Raw genomic sequence first — 19,672 nt, forward strand, 5'->3', positions numbered from 1 at the left:
CGCCGGTGCCACGAAGGCCTCCCGCCCGGGCTGGCCCCTGCGGCGCCTGAGGGTTCGGCTGCGGAGCCTGCGTGTGCGCTACAAGTCTTCCGGCCGGAGAACCGTGTCCCGGGCGTCGGGCCGCGGCGACGACGTTCACGCTCACCCCGGGCCCGTGCGCGTCTCGGTCACCGCGGGGCGCGGGCGCGCGTCGGAGTCAGGCGCGCAGCGGGCAGCCCCGGGCGGCCGCGAGGCCCCAGCCCGCTTCCTCCTGCGAAGACGCAGCTGCGGGCGGCGGTGGCGGCGGCGGCCAAGATGTCGACCAAGAATTTCCGAGTCAGCGACGGAGACTGGATCTGCCCTGACAAAAAGTGAGTCCGCGAAGGGGCCCGGGTCGGGGCCGAGGGTGTGAGGGCCCCGGTTCCGTCGGCGTCGGCGTCGGCGGGGGCTCGGATCGCCCGGGCCGGGTGCAGGCGGCGAACCGCCGGCCCCCCCCCCGCGCCCGCCCCCCACCCCCGCCCCGGCGGCGGGAAGCAGGTTCCCGGCTCTTCGCCGCGAGCGGCCCCGGGAGCCTCGGCGGGGCGCGGCGGTGGGGCCGCGGCGGCGTCTCGGGGCCACGCGGGCTGCCTGGGCCGCGACCCCGCCGCCCCCGGTCCCGCGCGCCCCCGTGGCCCCCGCGCGCGCCCCCGAGCCCCGCGCGCTCCCAGGCGCCCCCGCGCGCGCGCCCCCGCCGCCCCCGCGCGCCCCGTGCACCTGCCCACGTGACTCCTCCTGCAGAACTTTCCTCCGGTCCGCGGGAAGCGCTTTCCTCCGTCTCGGCCCTTTCGCTCCTCGTCCTCCGCCTGGGATTTTAGACTTTCCAATTTTCGCTTTCTTCCCTAATGCGTGGGCCTCCCCCATCCCCTCCCCTCCCCGAGACACTGCCTGCGTTTGCTTTGATTTTTAGGAAATTCGGACTTTCTTTTTTTTTTCTCTTCTTTTCTCTTTATTTGATCTTTAATCACCCGCTAACAGCCGAAATGCAAGAGGCCTGTGTTATTTTGTTGTTCTGCCTTTTTTTTTTTTTTTGCCTGATCAGCCCTGAGATCCCATCCCTGCAGCAGAGAGGCAAGCACGTGCTTCAGTGGCCCAGCCTTTTTTTTTCTTTTTTTTTTTTTTTTTTTGAAACGTCGTTGCGGGAGCCTGGGAGCTGTGTGTGCCACGGCCGGGTTCTCCCCGAAGGCTCCCGCCCGAGCACAGACATACACACGCGGTGCCTGATTGGGAACGCACGGAAAGGAAGCGCCCGGAACCTTGAGCACGCACATTTCGGATCCAGATTAAAATCCTGCATCTCCTGCTCTTGAGCTAGCAGCCACACACGCGGTAGAGCCCCTGGTATAGTAAGGACGAGAGTTGGAAGCAAGCAAGCAAACGCGGGGTGTGATTTCCAGGTCTGTGGCTTACAGACCCCGTTAAGTAGGTTGTTTATCTTGACTGAGACGCCAGGGTCGGATAGCGCCCTTATCGATGAATACCCGGGAGCCTCGATGGGGTGTCCAGCGGGGAAGTATCCCGGAGATGAAGGCTCTGCATTGGTAGCAATTGGTTGGTGGTAGTTCTAGAAAGGTCAGCTCACACAACGTCCTCACACGTTGCCTCCTTAAAGGATGTGGAGCCCGTAGTCCCCAATATTTGACGCCCATTCACATTTTAAGTTTTTTTACACAGAGAGAGAAGCAGAGACACAGGAAGAAGAAAAGCAGGCTTCGTGCAGGGAGCCTGTAGTTCCCCAATATTTGACACCCATTCACGTTTTAAGCGCATATATATATATTTGCATTTTATTTATTTATTCATGAGAGAGGGAGAGGCAGAGACACAGGCAGAGAGAGAAGCAGGCTCCATGCGTAGGACTTTATCCCGGGACTCCAGGATCACGCCCTGGAATGAAGTTGGTGCTAAACCGCTGAGCCATCCGGGGATTCCCCACATTTTAAGTAGTTTAAGTGAAACATCCGTCAGATTTATTTCATAATTAATTGACAACTCATTTGCATAAAGATTAAGATGATCTCAAGGATCAGGTCTGCTTAATAGCATGGAATCGAATGGATTCATATGCAAGAACAGCATCGCTCTAAAGGATACTATGGAAAACGTTCGAAAGATAACACAACTTCTGATTTTTGTGTTGGTTACTTGTAGAACGACATGCCTGTGACAGCATTAATGACAGCATGGGCAAATATTTGACGTAGGTCTAAGTACATTCAGCTCGTTGCGAATATGCGAACAGACTATTATTCTTACAGTGCATATATTCAAGATTTTTTTTTTAAAGATTTTATTTATTAGAGAACAATCGGGGAGGGACAGAGAGATGGAGAGACAGAGGCAGACCCCTCATTGAGCAAGGAGCCTGATGCGGGGCTCGATCCCAGGACCCTTGGATCATGACCTGAGCTGAGGGCAGGTGCTTAACCAACTGAGCCACCCAGGTGCCCCACAGGATATATTTTCAATGCTTATATGAGTCATAAGGCATTTTTTTTTTTTTTTTTTTTATGATAGTCCCAGAGAGAGAGAGGCAGAGACACAGGCAGAGGGAGAAGCAGGCTCCATGCACCGGGAGCCTGACGTGGGATTCGATCCCGGGTCTCCAGGATCGCGCCCTGGGACAAAAGCAGGCGCCAAACCGCTGTGCCACCCAGGGATCCCCATAAGGCATATTAAAGGGAAAGAAAGATGTAAGAATTATTTGGAGCACTCAGTTTAGTGGCCATTCCATATTACGTGCTTATTTTATTCTAGTAGAACAACTAAAAGAAATCAGCTTTTTAAGATTTAAGCTTTGCATGTCATTCCGAGCATTTACCATGCTTTTACAATATGCAGATGCAGTGTTAAGACCACTGTTAGTGAACCTGATGGTTGTTTTAAGTTTGCTGAATATAAACATCAAGTGATACTGTGTTGCATCATGTTGAGTTTGTTGGTTGTGGTTGGTTATTTTTTTCAACTAGGTTTCAGAGTTTTGATAAATATCCCCAGAAAACTCCCCATTTCCTTGCAATCGAAGCTATTTATAGTTTTAGTTGGTATAACCTATTTTCTTTCCTTAAATTCCATCTCCTGCTTGTAAAGAGATTATCTTGTCAAGATCCATGAAGCCGCCTCTGATTTATCTATCTATATTTTCCCCATTGGCCCATCTGTAGGATTATGTATTTCTCATAATATTGATTACATTTTTGTGTATATCTTATTTTCTTTATTAGGAGTCATTTTGAATTTTTTTTTTTACTTGGTGCCCCCGCAGTAATTACTGAAGTGCAGTCATACCTCACTTCAGCTTTGCCAAGGGGATTTTGTTACAGTCAGTGATAGGTGCTAATAGAACACTGAAGCACACAGATCCTAAATGACTCAACCAGGATCCCCATAACCAGTTAGTGAAAGGTTGGAATTTCTTATCCTGGACTTGTGACTTTAAATATTAAGTTTTTTCCATTTACATTGTGATTTTGTTGAGGGGGGGGGTGTTGGTTTTTTGTTTTTGTTTTGTAACTTATGTGACTGAGATGGCGTAAGTTCTGGATGCAGGTGATACAGTAAGGGCACGTTAAAAAGTTACGCATTTAGAATTTTAAGAATTCTGTAGATTTAAATGACATCCTTATATTGTTTATTTTCAGATGTGGAAATGTAAACTTTGCCAGAAGAACCAGCTGTAATAGATGTGGTCGGGGTAAGCATTTAAGGAAGCTTCTATTATGACTGTATACAGATCATTTTTTTAATTTCCCCAGTTTCATAACGCATTATTTTCCTATTTTCAGAGAAAACAACCGAGGCTAAGATGATGAAAGCTGGGGGTACTGAAATAGGGAAGACACTTGCAGAAAAAAGCCGAGGCCTTTTTAGTGCTAATGACTGGCAGTGCAAAACGTATGTGTTTTAAATTATCTACTTTTTCTTCCATAATATGTCTAGCCACTGCTTATTAATATTTCCAGTTCTTACTAGGCACATTAACAAATCAGGGAAATCATTTAAATCAAAGATGTATTGATTAGTCTATCTGATACAGAAGTATAAAGAATTTTTAAATTCTATTATTTTAATGGTAGTGTTAGTTTTTATTGTGATGGATGATGTGTACTGGTAAATGAATGCCTAAGGTAAGCTTCCATTCAAAAAAAAAAGAGGAAGGGCTATTTAAAACCATTAAAGCCTACTTCTTTTTATTACTGAAAAATCTCAATAACTTTTAGCCTCTATCATTAATAGGAAATATACTACAAGATACATTCTGTGTTTTTACAAAGTAGTTTTAGAATCATAGGTTCTTTGCCATAACTATCTCTAATGAGGTAGTTTTCCTTAATACTTTTGATTTTCAAGTTCTGTATAGATTGTTTCCAACTTCCATCTTTTTCTGTTGTGCAGATAAATATATGAGAAAGGACTGAATCAGAAGAGGGTCTTACATAAGTTTCTGATACTGTGGTTATTACACTTATATTGGACAATTCTCTAACAGATTAAGTCATTGGATTTGATAATGCTGTGAAATGCAGTGCTTGAACTGATTCCTCAAAAAAAAAAAAAAGTAAAAAATATAAATGTTTGGAAGGTATAACTTTACTGTCCTTTGAGGTTAATTTAGAAACTAAAAATTAGTAAAACTTTTAATTTAAAATGAATTTTCCCCCCAAGGCATCAAAATCTCTGTATGATTTGTCTTATGTTTTTGAAAAAAAATGACAAATGCACTCAAACCATATAGCTCTTGCTTCTCTGCTTAAATAGTTCAGTCTTTTGTTGGAATCCACACATTTTCTTTGTTTGCAGTATCCTTTATAAATGGTTCTTTATGGTAGTGGTTTTATCCTAATTTTTATTTTAAAATTAAAATTCTAGAATGTCTAAAAATTTACTTTTTCCCCTATATTGTAGTATAGCCTACTAATTTCGTATTTGTCTCTTCTAAAGGTGCAGTAATGTGAATTGGGCCAGAAGATCAGAGTGTAACATGTGTAATACTCCGAAATATGCTAAGTTAGAAGAAAGAACAGGTAAAATCCGATCATGTTCTAACTAAATGATTTCAAAAGAACTAAAAGTTTAATGGACAATTCAATGACCTTCTCTTATAAGAGCACAGTAGTTGATCGTTCCCTCTGTTCTGCCCTTAGGTTTTTTAACTGGATTTTTTTCTCTCCCACTCAAAAAAAGACTTTTTGTTTCCTAATATCCCATTTTACTAAGTACAGTGGTAGAGAGTCCTATGCTCACAAATTAAGAAGGGCAGAGAGGCACCTTTTAAGGTACTTGTCTAAAGCTTAGGCAGTAATTCTCAAAGTTGGCTGTGCATTGGAGTTATTTGGGAAACTTTAAAAATACAGATTTCAAAACAGAACTGTGAAAGCTCTTGGAGTGTGGGTCCCTGAAATTCGTCGGTGATTTGGATGGTGTTTGGTAAGCACTGACCAAAGTAGTCGGTTACCACTGGCTCTGTGTGTTCTGTGGTGAGATGATTTACCTAACTATATAGTGTTTCAGTTACCAGCAGTTAGCCCAACCACATTATCCGTATACTTCAAATCTGATTTTATCACGTAGTGACTCATATGTCATATAATCAAAGGTTTCCTTCTTTATATAGTTACCATTGTCAGACTTATTTACTAAACTACTTCCCTGTTTTCTTTTCCTTGAGAACTTCAGACCACTTCCACTCTGGTTTCTAGGAATAGGAGACCCGTGAGCTTTCAAGAATCGTCTGGATTTGGACATTCAAGACTGTAACTGAAATCTTTGTTTTATTCCCCCTGTGTTTTTGTTTTTTAAATAATCTCTAATGTGAGATTATAGTCCAATGCCCTAGATACTTTTTCTTTTTCAATCTTCAAATCCTACCTCACTCCTATTTTTGGCCTTTGTACTAACTGAGTAGATTGGGGCCTTTTAATAAGAATCTCCCCTTTTTTCCCCTCCTTCCCCTCCTAAAACATAAAAGATGTCTTCTATCTTTTTTCTTCCCATACCTCAGGTAATTTGTGTCCTTTTTAGGTTCACCATCTTCTGCCTGTCCACAGACTGTTGAGGTTCTTTAAGGTCCAATCCCTAGGTTTTCTTTCTTTGCTCTTTATTTTTTGGGCGTTGTTTCCCTAAGCCCTAAGTTTAAGTAACCTATGGCACACCATGGTACTTAGGTATATGTCTTCAGCTGAGACTCCTTTGACCTATATATCCAGCTGCCTATTCAACGTTACCATGTAAATGTCAGACTTATTATATCCAAACTGAGCTCATAATTTTCCCCCAGGACCTGGCCCTCTTCTAAGTGATCTCTTTCTCATGATTCGTGCTCCCCACCACGTGCTTGTTGCGTAAGCCAGAAATCTAGATGTCCTTAGTAACTCCTTCATTTCTCCTCTACTCCCTCCAGGATGCTTTTCCACCACTCCCCTAGGTAGTAGAAATACCACTTTATCTTGTGTTGGAGAAATCGCCGTTTAGCTGATGTCTCTACACATTCTGCCTCCTGCCCTGTTGGTAGCCAGAGATGTTTTACTTTTTTTCCAAAGTGAAGACCTAATTGGTTTAAAATGGTCTTGTTTTTAGGATAAAATCCAAAATCTTTATCGGTTTTTTTAAATTTCCAAAGAGCTTTTTATCTCTTCATATTCTTTGATCTGTTTTGTGACTCTTCTTTAAAGTTCCACTATTGCGAAAACTATAGTCTAACAACTAAAATCAATCCTCAAAGTTTGCTGTCTTCTCACTTTTCCTTTACTCAGTCTTTTTTCCTATGATTCTGATATCTTGACCCTTTCCCACTTCTTTGGCTATAGCTAGTTCTTTGGTTATAACTGATTGTCTTTGCTGAAGGTTGAAATAACCTATAGCTTTGCTCCTCAGTGTCTCTTTACTGTTTTTAATAAGGAAGTCCAAGGTTCTGGGGAACATTTCCTAAGCGTGGGATAGTCTGCAAGTAAAAGAAAACTTGATGTGCTACTGAAAGATTGCTGACTTCTGCATTATCCCTTCAAATAATTATACAAATAATTAGCCGTTCTCCTATTTTTGTATAGTTTATTTATACTTTAGTAATTGCGTTCTTGTCAAAAATTAAGTTCTTTTTCTGTAGCCTGTATGAAAACATGAAAATAGTTTTATGTTTGCTGCGATATATTTTAAAGTAGTTTTACCTATATACCTATGGAAAATTACTTGTGAATTATAGGTCACTTTCTGAATCCTGCAATAATTTATTTGCCATGTCATTTTTCAGCTTCAGATTCCTTTTTTTTTTTTAATTAATTAATTTATTTATTTATGATAGTCACACAGAGAGAGAGAGAGAGAGAGAGGCAGAGACACAAGCAGAGGGAGAAGCAGGCTCCTTGCAGGGAGCCCGACGTGGGATTCGATCCCGGTTCTCCAGGATCGCGCCCTGGGCCAAAGGCAGGCGCTAAACCGCTGCGCCACCCAGGGATCCCCAGCTGCAGATTCCTTGAATGTGAACAAAGAACTCTAAAAGCCCAACTACTGATTTTAAGTAGAATTTAGTATTTTCACATGTTTCCACATATAAATAGTCTATCAGGCATTTTTCTGCACTGCTGACCTGAAGACAATCATGCTATTGCATTGTATTCACTTTGCTTTTAATTTTTTCCTATGTGAATTTCCATCTAAATTCTGTGGTGGGTTTTTTGGTTTGCTTTAGTTTTAGCTTTTCTTTTAAGTTTTTGAAGTTTAGATCTTTACTATTAATCATCTCTTAAAGTGAATATTCTATCTAGATCTTGTGAAGTTTTTTTTTTTTTTTTTTTTCTACTTTTAAGTACTTGGAAGCTTAGGTCTCTATTAGTGGTCATGTTTTAAAATTTGTTGTTTATTAGACTACTCCTACCTTAATCTCAAGACATTGATATTATATTAAATATACCTAGACGTAAGAAACTATATTGAATTATAACTTTCCACAGTATTTATAATCTAAAAATTAGTATTGAATATGAGCTGTTTTCTTTTTTTTTTTTTTAAATTTTTTTTATTTATTTATGATAGTCACAGAGAGAGAGAGAGAGGCAGAGACACAGGCAGAGGGAGAAGCAGGCTCCATGCACCGGGAGCCCGATGTGGGATTCGATCCCGGTTCTCCAGGATCGCGCCCTGGGCCAAAGGCAGGCGCCAAACCGCTGCGCCACCCAGGGATCCCTATGAGCTGTTTTCTTGAGGTTCAGCATATACTCACTTGTTTTTGTCTTTTTATATTTAATTTCTGAAAAGCTAGAGCCAAGATTTTACTAAGGAAAAATTGTTACTGGTGTTTAATACACTCTTCATTTGTATGTCATGTATAGAAGCAAAAGGAAATTCTTGTATATCACAATTGAAGTCCATATTGTCTCTGAAATAAGGTAGGAAGAGAAGGAAAGGGATCACATGCAAGTATTTGAGGGATAAGCACTGACACATTTAGTTTTCACTGGTATAAATTATAATGAAGATGATTGTGTTTTTTGGTTTTTTTTTTTTTTAAGAAAGTTAAACTTATTACATTATTTTGTTGGGACAGTTATCCCTTCTACTATTTGTGACTCTTATAAAATGATGGTAGGGTAAGTGATCGTTTTTTTTAAATGCCCATGAGCGATCATTTTAAAGTCATGTATCTTAAATTTTTAAAAAATACTTTCTTGCTCAAATTTATTTAGCATTTTGCTGGTTCATAAAATCCTTAAGCCTTGGAATCACTGCTTTTATGTACTGCCACTGCTCTGCAGCCTATGAAGTAGTTAGGTGATGTTGCCCTTGCCTACATACATCTCCATCATTTTTCCAGTGGGAGATTTATTCACAATCTCACTCACTTTCTCTAAAAGTAACCCCAGCTCCTCTTAAGTGTGTGTCAAAAAACTGTCAGTCCAATTGAAGATGTTGGCTGTGACATCAAAGAATTGTGATTTGCTGATCTTGAGTATTTTTTAATAGAATATTTTCAGTTTAAAAGTCTACTGCCTACTTTATTGTACCTCAGTGACTTTTAACAGTATGTTAAAAATAATTGTATTAAAATGAATTTGGGTGTTCTTTTATTATGTCATCGTATTCGTTTTTTTATAATTAGGACTGTTCCAAACCCTAGCTACATTTTAGCTCAGCAAAATTTCGACATATCAAAAGATTTCAGACTATCTATAGCTAGTAATCAGTGAAATTTGGTTTTTAGTTCTTACTGAGCCCAGTCCTCCCAGAAGAACCATGATAAATTACAGAAGAAAGTCGTTTTTCCACTTGTGTATTCCATGCATAGTCTAAGTCATACAGGATATTTTGAAATTGAGAAGAGCTAGAAGTGTAGCAACAGGTTTTTTTTAGCCAAGGTGTCTAACTTTGACACTGTTCTGATGTTTTTTAATGTGCTTTTTTTTAAACTAGTAATTTATTAGCTAGGCAAATGTCATTGATGAGATTTTTCTTTTTTTCTAATGCTGGGAGATGATTTTATTACGTTTTTGTTATTTTAATGAATTGTCATAGGGTAACAGTTTATGTCCCCTCCCTTTTTAGGCTATGGTGGTGGTTTTAATGAAAGAGAAAACGTTGAATATATAGAAAGAGAAGAGTCTGATGGCGAATACGATGAGGTAGGCTATACACTAGTGTGCAGGTTGAACACAAAATAGAAAACGTTAAAAACGTCTTAAATGCAAAGGAATAATAAATATATATCTTATTTTTGTAAGTACACATTGATTCTTTTAAAGCAGCTGACAATTTTTAAAGAAGTCCTGATTGGCTTAAATATATAATTTTAACAATTAACTTGAAAATGCATATTGACTTAAATATATAAAAGGAATTTTTTAGAAAAATAGTAATTTTAAAACATTTTTAGCTGACAGAAATATCATGAAACTTTTTCTCTAGTTTGGACGTAAAAAGAAAAAATACAGAGGGAAGGCAGTTGGTCCTGCATCTATTTTAAAGGAAGTTGAAGACAAAGAGTCTGAGGGAGAAGAAGAGGATGAGGATGAAGATCTTTCTAAATATAAATTAGATGAGGTAAATGATTTCCTTGTCTTATGTTCTCCTGAGTTTTATTTGAGCTATGAATATAACATGAGTCTTTCAGTGATCTTTGTCCAGTAGTGAAGGTAGGTTCTATATATTCATTTGTTCTCAAAAAAGGTTTTGAGCTTTACTCTTCCAAGCACTATACTGCCTCTGGAAATAGAATAACGGAGACCGAACCATCTTTTTTTTTTTTTCTTTTTTTTTTTTTTTTCCTTTTTTTTTAGGATTTTATTTATTTATTAGAGACACAGAAACATGGGACCCGATTGCGGGTCTCCAGGATCACGCCCCAGGCCAAAGGTGGCGCTAAACCACTGAGCCACCAGGGCTGCCCAAACCATCCTTCTTTTAATGGAACTTCAATTCTAGAGGGGAAAGACATAAATGGATAAGACATAAATGGACAAGATAATTTAAGTAGCAATGATATTATAAAGACAAATGTGATAACACATCATGAGAAGATCTACTTTGGTTTCAGTGGATGGGGAGATTTTCTGGGGAGGTGAAATTTGAGCTGAGATCTTGAATGATAGAATGATACTACATGCTGGCTTCAGGAGCTGTGGTCAGAACACTTTCAGGTGGAGAACAGCAAATAAAAGTCATTTAAATAGGAAATAAACAACATCAAAAAATCATTCATAAGGTAATGTGATTAGAGCAGAGGGCAGAATGTGGTGAGAGGGACAGCCACTACCATCAGGTCAGGTGGTATTCGAGGCCAGAGTATAAAGTTCTATGGCCTGATGTATAGATACCATTATAGGTACACTTTGAGGTCTCATCATAAGAATCCCTCAAATGCAACTACACAGATGACTGAAACCATTTCTAAAGGTTGTTTCTTAGCAAATGAGGTATGTTTATCTGACCTGTTTCAAGGTAGTAACAGTCAATATATTGAGGTAGTGGGGAGGCAGGATGGATCTCTAGATTTAAGGAGACCAAGTGAAAGGTAATACTGTAGTAGACTGGAGAAGAGAGTAAAAGTTCTGAACTAAGACTAAAGATGGATTCAAGGATTTTTAAGGGGTTAAAATTGAAAAAAAAATTATTTTTTTTTTTTAATTCATGAGAGAGATGTTGGGGGGGGGGGTGGACAGAGATATAGGCAGAGGGAGAAGCAGGCTGCCTGCAGGGAACCTGAAGCAGGGCTCAATCCTAGAAGCCCAGGATCATGATCTGAGCCAAAAGCAGATGCTCAATCACTGAGCCACCCAGGTGCCCCTAAAATTGAAAATTCTTGGCAGCTTACTTGGTAATACATTGTGACTGAAAAAGAAGAAATAATATGAGTTCCAGGTTTACTTTGTTGAAATGTCTGAGATAATCTGTGTATCTGAGATAAGTAATACTGTAGGCAGATTTTAGGATTGAGACATTGCTGAGATATTGATGATATCGTATCCCTTGATGATACCATGTATCCATATGGAGATGTCCAGTGCACAGAACTGTTCAGCATTCCTAGTAGATCGTATCCAAATGTCTAAATAATTGAATTTTTGTTAGGATGAGGATGAAGATGATGCTGATCTCTCAAAATATAATCTTGATGCCAGTGAAGAAGAAGATAGTAATAAAAAGAAATCTAATAGACGAAGTCGCTCAAAGTCCCGATCTTCACATTCACGATCTTCATCACGCTCATCCTCCCCCTCAAGTTCAAGGTCTAGGTCCAGGTAAACGGGTACAGGTCAAGGGTAACACCAGTCAAAATGTCAGTATCTAACTTCTTTATTTATAAATTTTGTTTTTCTTTACTGAATAAGCTTTCCTTTGTACCTTAGGGATTTTATTCAAGTCAACATAATATAATTATTTCTTACAAAATAATTATTTCTTAGTGCCATGAAGTTATTGTCCAGTATTTTCAGAATTGCAAAGTTTTAATGTGAAATTTCCTTGGTTCATTTTTAGCACCATGCCTTTCTTAAAGTAGACTTTAAAAATCCGTTTAAATCATTACACTAGTGAGATTTAGTTATCTAAAAGATAGTTTACATTTAGGAACTTTCAGGTAAAGTGATGTTAAAGGCTAGTATGGAAATTTTCTAGACACTTTTCTAGACACTTCTTAGACGTATTGCTTTTAATATACAGTAGTTTAATAATTTATTTGGTTAAAGGTATTTTGAATAAAGGAGCAAATTTCTGATATATTGGTTCTATTGCCCTAATGCTCATGATTTTGAGATGTCCAGGAAAAAGGATTTAGTTGGTGTACTTGAATATTACATTGCTAGAAATGTAAAATTTCAATAAAATTACCTGATTAGTCAACAATGAAAATAAAATTTTAGGCGAGCAAAAGCAGTACCTCATATAGGCAATGCTCTCTTGAAGAATTCCTATTCACAGTACAGTGAAACCATGGGCAATTAATTTTAACGGTATTTAGGGATAAAAACAGCTTGTTTGAATACTTAATATATTTTTGTTTGAGTACTATAAAGCCTGAGAGCATACAATTGTGATTATAAAGATAGTAATTTTAAGATGTAAATGTAATAGTAATCTTTTTCAATAAGGTATTATCTTAAGAGGTAAAGGTTATTTATATACTAGGTTAGTAAGTGAATTTTATTTAATTTGTGATTTTTTTTAAATTTAAGAGGGCCATAACTCCCCATGTATCATTTTTCAATAATATAATTACCTAAGACAATGACATTATTGTTAATGTATTTTCTTTTTAATTCTCTAACCTTTGAGTAGACAGAAAAACAACAAATGGTCTTACACATGTCGTCATACTTCAAGTGTCATGTTAGAGACTAAGGGAACAGAAGGAGTTTTATTAGGGAAATTGCTAGAGCTCTGTCAAAGAAATTATAAACAACATTCAGTATTCCTGGATGTGAAGTCCTGAGTTGCTTTAAAAACTATTTGTGAGCAGAGAGTCTTCAATGTTAATGAAGTGAAAATGTTTAGTGTTTTTACTTGTTCAATTTTGAGTGACTTCTAGAGTAATTTAGTCAAATTTAGAAAGTGGTAGTTGATTTAAAAATATATATTAGCTTAAATTTGGCATAAATATTTAAATAATAATGTTTAGTTACTTTAAATATTTTTGAAAATATATGTATCTCAAATAGTTGTCTTTTTATATGAAAATGAACTCTAATATGTATTTTTCTTTCAGTTTTCATATCACAAAGTTCATGTAAGTGGTCCTGGAAAAAAAAATCCTTCCATGTTGTTCCAGGTCCCGTTCAAGAAGTTCTTCCAGTTCGCAGTCAAGATCTCGTTCCAGTTCCAGAGAACGTTCGAGATCTCGTGGGTCGAAATCAAGGTGAATGAGGTAGCATCTCTCTGTAAAGCAGAGAGAAAAAATATTTAAGGCTGCAGAGGGCGTTGCTGCTTTTTTTCTCTTATTTTGCTTCTACTTGTCAATTTTATTTTAGCATTAGAAAACTAATGCACTTGCCTCAGCTTAATTTTCTCACCATGAGATGTTTTCATTGCCAGCAGTGTGCCAAGACATTCCCATGATTGAATTAAGGTTGCTATTTTGCATTATGCAAGCAAGGTTTGATTTTTTTTTTTTTTTTTTGTGCTAGCTAAAATGAGATGAAGTAGGAAGATGGAGCCAAGTCTTATCACTGTATCTCTAGTGCATTAAAGTTATGTTTGCAGTAAAAGTTCAAATACAGTTAGAGATATGCAAAGGAAAAGTTTGCTGTGTTTTTAAAAGGAAGAAAATTAACCTTGCCTTAAAACAGATTTTGTTTTGTAGGGCAATTCTTTCCGTATTTACAGAAACTGTTTTGTCATTTATGTCATAAAGTTTCTGGAATATTTTATACATTTTTCCATTTTTTTAAAATTACACAAAATATTATTAAATTATAGAATACTACACATGAATATTATATGTAGAATAAGCAGTCCTCTTAAATTGTACAAACTAAATCAAGAAGTATGGTTGGTTTAAAAAACAACAGTGTGGTCTGTTAGTCTAGGTAGGTTGTGGTCTTAAGTAAGTGTTACTGTTAATTAACTTCAGGTTGCATTTGGTCCAACCTGTAGAAAGAATTTATGAAGAAGCAAATGAAACATTAGTCTTTACTTTCTTGAAGTGTTTTTCCTAAACTTAGTCAAAATATGCTGCCTTTTTTTTTTTTTTAAGTTGATTTATTGATCATGTATTTAAAGCACCTCACAAGAATAAGAAAATGACTAAGATTGCACTTGTGTGGAAATTCTCCCCGAAGTGTAATGGTAGGTCTTTTGGTAAAAATAATTGCTTACTAGAGCCAAATCTGTAGCATTAGAGGGCAACTGCAATTTAACATTAAAGGAAGAAAGAATGATATGCAAGCTTGTATTAAGCCAGTACAAAATGGAGAGCAAGTGAGTTTATTGTTCTGTATTATCAATGTTTTAGTGCTTTTATTTGAGTGCTGCTTAAGTGAAGATTCTTAAGTCCTAGTTCCCTTTGGGGAAGTAATAGAATTAAGATTTACAGAACAGCCTTCATGTTCTTCCCAAACATTTTTTTCATTGCTTATAACTTTCCAAAGAATTCTCCTTTTGGGCTTTCTGATTTTATTTTAAGCCCAAAGGTGAATTTTTTGGGAAGTTTGAGCTAAATTCCTTCAACCAAAATATGTAAATGAAGAAAAAACTTTGCATTTAAACATTTGCACATTTACTTCTACCTGAAACATGTGAATGTCAACACTTCATACTTCATGAATAGTAGCCCTTCATAAAAACAAATACTGTTAATATAAATCAAAGTTTCAAAGTTACTCATTTTATTTTTATTTATTTGGCAGTTTAATAGTTACTGTTCTTTCTCATTGCTGTCCCCTATCCCTGCCTTTTGTATAGCAACTTAAGTAATAAGTTGCATAATTCCACAAGGAATTGTTCTGTTTATTTGCCTCAGGAAGTTGTATATAACATACATGTTTGTTTCCCAAATGGGAGGATGTTTTCTAGACAAAAAATCATGTAAATGCACTTCCTTTTGGTTTTGTTATTTATGTATACTTTAAAATGAAAGCCTTAAGTTACAAAAAAAAAAAAAAAAATCTTTAATATATTAAGCTGGTTCTTAATTATAAGTGATAAACACCTAGAATGTTAAAAAGATTAAAACATAAAGTAATTATACTTAAATAGAATTGTTTTCATGGTTGAACCAGAAGTCTTCTGTTGCATATGCAGTAAGTATTCCTGCTTATAAAATTTTCAGTTGTAAATCCTGTTTATTTTTGGAGCTGTCTGTTAACTAAATGATCTGCCTTACTTCTTCTTTTAATGAAATGTTTGATTTGTTTCTCAATCAATGAAGATCCAGCTCCAGGTCCCACAGGGGCTCTTCTTCCCCACGAAAAAGATCTTATTCAAGTTCATCATCTTCTCCTGAGAGGAACAGAAAGAGAAGTCGTTCTAGATCTTCTTCATCTGGTGATCGAAAAAAAAGACGAACAAGATCACGGTCACCCGAAAGGTTTGGGTTTCTGTAGAAATAAGAATGGGTGTTCTTAAGTGTGTTTAATAAATTAACTTCCTAGTCAAGGATTAGATTTTCATTATCTCTTTGTTCCGATTTTAAGTTACACTTTTTGACTTTGAACTTCAAAACCATTAATTACTTTGTTTACCTGTGTGCTTTGATCAGGTTGCTTAGAAAAGTTGTAGATCAATCCACTCTTCCACTATCTGATCATTTTATTGTTTAAATTTTTATTTTCGTATATGATTATTATAGCCAACTCTCGGTTATTTCTGTCTTTTAAGATTGTAATTCAGAGGCTATATGTTGAAGTAATTTAGAAGTTGATTTTTAAATGTATGCTATTGATTTTACATTAAATATTAGAAATCATCGAATTCTGGGGCCTCTAGTAAAAAAATTATTTTAGATCATTGGAAATCTATTCTCATTTAAATATGTATATAAATGAATTTCCACAGCAAATTACTGTTTCATGCCCTTTATCTATAAGGAAATTGTTCTTGTAGCTAATGCATTTTTCATCTTGCGGTCCAAATCTTTTTCTTTTTCTTCTCTTTTTTCTTTTCTTTTCTTTTTTCTTTTCTTTTCTTTTTCTTTTTTTTTTTTTTTTTAAGAGAAAGACCTTTTATTTGACCACCTTACTGTTGACATTTTTTAAATTTGGAAAGTGCAGGTGTCATCTGTCAGCCTTTTCTGCAAGAGGCTAATTACTCAGTTTAATTAACTTTTTCTACATTCTCAGTATCTAATCATATAGGCATTTTAATGATTTCCTTTGTAATCTTTACAAATTTTCCATATCCTTTCAGCTTGTGAATATAAGAATTAGGCAGAATCTGATTATTGCTGGGTTCAGTGGTAGGATTACCTCATGATTCCTTCTTGTACAGAATAATTAATTTTGCTTCACATTTTGAAGTTTAGATATTAAGGTTACACACAACTAGTATCGTTTCTGTGCATTTGTTTCTTTGTAAGAAAAATCACTCCATACTTGAATGAAATTCATTCTGTTGCTTTCTTACCACTCTGCAAATTTTTATCTTAGCCACATATAATCCCCCTAGTTTGTTGTCATCTAAACTTAATGAACATGTTCTCTATTCCATAAGCCAGGTGATTGGTGAAAACACTAAACAACCCTGAGCCCAGGGCCAACCCCTCGGAACACCACTACTTTACCCAGGTTGATATATTGACTTATTCATAATTAGCTGCATGAATATAACCCTATAACTAATTGTACAATCATCTTGTGTGACCTAGATTTCCAAAACGTAATTATTTAAGAATATATATTCTCATACACAGTATGAAGCCTTGCTGTATTTGTTTTACATGTAGACCTACCACACTTGTCTACAGTGTATCACAAGGATTGATTTAGTCACACTCCCATTTCCAAGTTTATATGCCCTTGTTTTATGTAATCGGTAATTTTACACATTTTTTGCAAGGCTTTCCTTCATTACCTTAAATAATTGAGAGGTGGCTATATCTTGAGAAGATACTTGTAAATTACAGAGAATTTTCAATTATGGTTATGCTATTACTGGTCTCACATCCAACATCTAAACACTGGTTAATTTTGTGTGTATACATTTGTATCTTATATTTTAATTATTATTTTTGCCAGCAAAATGAGGTTTTGTTTTTTATATTCTCATAGTCTTATGAATGAATGCTGGATAACCAGCTCCAGCTTACTAGATGATCTGCTTTTTCCTTATGTCTTACAGGCACCACAGGTCATCTTCTGGATCATCCCATTCTGGTTCCCGTTCAAGTTCAAAAAAGAAATAATGTATTAAAATTTACATCTTAAAAAAAAATCAGTACAGTGCATGAAGCATATTTTTTAAGAAGTTGGTGTCTTACTTGGTCAGAAGTGCTAAATCTGCTAGTAGAGGTGCATGCCTTTCATTGCTTTTCAGAACAATACAGCTGTGTTTTTTTGTGAAATTAAAAGTAAATAGTATTTTAAGCCATAATGTCCCAAAATAGATGCTCTTGTTTATCATTCATTATTTACAACCATTTGCTTCATTTGAAACCATTTCAGCTATGACAGAAGTTTCCTAATTTGAACTCTTGTTTTTTTCATTTCCGAATATGAACTGTCTATTGACTGAAGACAGGATAACCTAGGCTTGCCTGAACTTTGGTCATGGAGGCAAGACTGTGGTAAAGTAGTTGGAAACAATCTGTTTATGTTAATCTGGGAAAAGGAGTCAATCTGCTTGTGTTAGTCTATGTCAAAGTGATTTTTATCAGAAAGAAAAAGTAAAACTGGTTGAAAACAGCCAAATGGAAACTTATTTTGAAATTCCCTAAGCTGAGGGTGCCTTAGAATCTTTGTTTCTCTTAACTGGTTTTACTTTTGTATCAGCACATTTAATGAAGAAAAATCTTGTGAATTGCAGAAGGAAGAGGGTGTTACTCATTTCTCTTTGCCTGACATGTGATTTTGAGCAGATGTGTAAAACCAGTTCTGTTCTTTACTGATATAATTGATGAGAAAAACCTCCATTTCAGAATGTTTATCTTAATATTTTAAGAAGCTTTATGTGATATCCTTTAAAAACGCAGTTATCACATAACAGTGGTGTAGACAAGGTAAAATCATAGTTAATGAGGAACAAATTGAAGAAAGCTTCAGAAGTGTATTTCTCGGGTTGAAAGACCAACAGAGATTATGAATTTAAGTGAACGTTTATTTGCCTTGAGATGTTCAAACGCTGCATAAAATTTTCTTCTGAGTAACAAATGAATGCTTATTTCTGCATGACACGCAGAAATACTTATTGTTCCTATTCACTTGAAATTACTTATGGCTTAAAATACTTTGAGTTTGTTTTATTTCTCGAAATCTGGTCACTTGAGCTCCATTTTGTCCTCTGGCTTAAAAACAGAAAGGTTTCTCTTAGCAGTATCTTCAGTGACAATGCAAGGTAAGTATATTTAAGGGAAATCAACAATTGTGCTTGGGGACTTTTTGTCATGGGGATCAATACCCACTGTTTGGTTTTTTTTCCTTAGTTTTAAATTATTGTCTACTGCAATTAAAAATGTAAGGGTTTTAAGGTATTTAGTAGACAGACCAAACAAAATTTTTTTATTTTAAAATGAGTGATTTTTCTCTTCAGTGGATCTAAAGATGAAAGCAAAATATCTTATGTAGAAGTATTTTGATAATATTTTTACAACGAATTTCCCCTTGTTTTTTTACGTCTTAATTTTCTTTGCTACGTTTACTGTAGGTTGCACAAGAACTTTTACTCTCTTGTAATTGTGCCTCAGACTTCTTGAAAGTCCACCTTCTAAATTGCCCAGATGATCTTCTAGAGTCTACTTGTTACCATTGGTTTATTCTTGTGCTTTCTGTATTTGAAACTTTGGCTGTACTAAGCAAATGCAAGGTTATAAATTTAGCTAATAGTTTACAAACAATTCAGATGATTATGATTTCATTTGGTTTAACTAAGCTGTACTAGTTCATTTCATGAGGAAATGATGCTGTAGACAAATGTAAATAAAGCTGTGAGTCAAGCATCAAGTGGCATTTGTGAGAAATAAATTAGAATTTTTAAGCTCTGAGTTAATGTTCATTTTTAAGCCTATTATAGTCCTGTGACTTTCGATTGTGCCAAACTTTAAACTCCTTATATTCATTTACCTTTGGATTACATCACACTGTTCATAATAAGAGTGCTTGGCTTAAAACATACCAAGGTCATGATCAGCTATAACTTTGGATACTCAAAAATTGTGTGTGTGTGTGTGTGTGTGTGTGTGTGTGTGTGTTTAATGAGAATACCCAAATTCATTGAATATTTCCTACCATGACGTCACACACTTTATTTCATGCGGTAAAATAGCACTCCATAGTGTGCTGCTTGAATTAATTTTTAAAACTGTGACTATAACACTCAACAGCTGTCTCTTAACTGCTGAATTGTCTTTAAGTTCTCATTTAGAATCCTTTAAACTATTTGAATGGTATCTAGCAGTGTTTAAGTTCGAGGCAAGCTCTAAACACAAGGCCATCTCTAGGCACGATTATGAAAGTTAAACCAGTCTTTGTTTCCCATCTTTTGTATCGTGGCATCCACAGCCAGTGTTACAGATGTTGGTAAGAAG

General features: G+C 36.6%; 1 protein-coding gene across 3 annotated transcripts; it reads left to right on the forward strand.

Moving 5' to 3' along the window:
- The first annotated feature begins 26 nt into the window (after positions 1 to 26).
- Positions 27 to 19,129, forward strand: ZRANB2 (zinc finger RANBP2-type containing 2). Of its 3 annotated transcripts, none has more exons than XR_005986651.1 (11): positions 29 to 350; positions 3,657 to 3,709; positions 3,801 to 3,909; positions 4,957 to 5,039; positions 9,550 to 9,626; positions 9,910 to 10,044; positions 11,572 to 11,741; positions 13,268 to 13,354; positions 15,365 to 15,523; positions 16,649 to 16,718; positions 17,272 to 17,364. XR_005986651.1 is itself a non-coding variant. In XM_041747420.1 (11 exons), exons 1-10 carry the CDS (start codon positions 295 to 297, stop codon positions 16,676 to 16,678), a joined length of 963 nt encoding a protein of 320 aa, XP_041603354.1. In that variant the 5' UTR covers positions 32 to 294; the 3' UTR covers positions 16,679 to 16,718; positions 17,272 to 19,129. The 3 variants fall into 3 exon arrangements, 2 of the variants coding, with proteins under 2 accessions (XP_041603353.1, XP_041603354.1); XM_041747420.1 differs by having other exon boundaries at positions 32 to 350; positions 16,645 to 16,718; positions 17,272 to 19,129; XM_041747419.1 differs by lacking the exon at positions 16,649 to 16,718 and having other exon boundaries at positions 27 to 350; positions 17,272 to 19,129.
- Positions 19,130 to 19,672: the final 543 nt, after the last annotated feature.

Source organism: Vulpes lagopus, chromosome 3, assembly GCF_018345385.1.
Source record: "Vulpes lagopus strain Blue_001 chromosome 3, ASM1834538v1, whole genome shotgun sequence".
NCBI lineage: Eukaryota > Metazoa > Chordata > Mammalia > Carnivora > Canidae > Vulpes > Vulpes lagopus.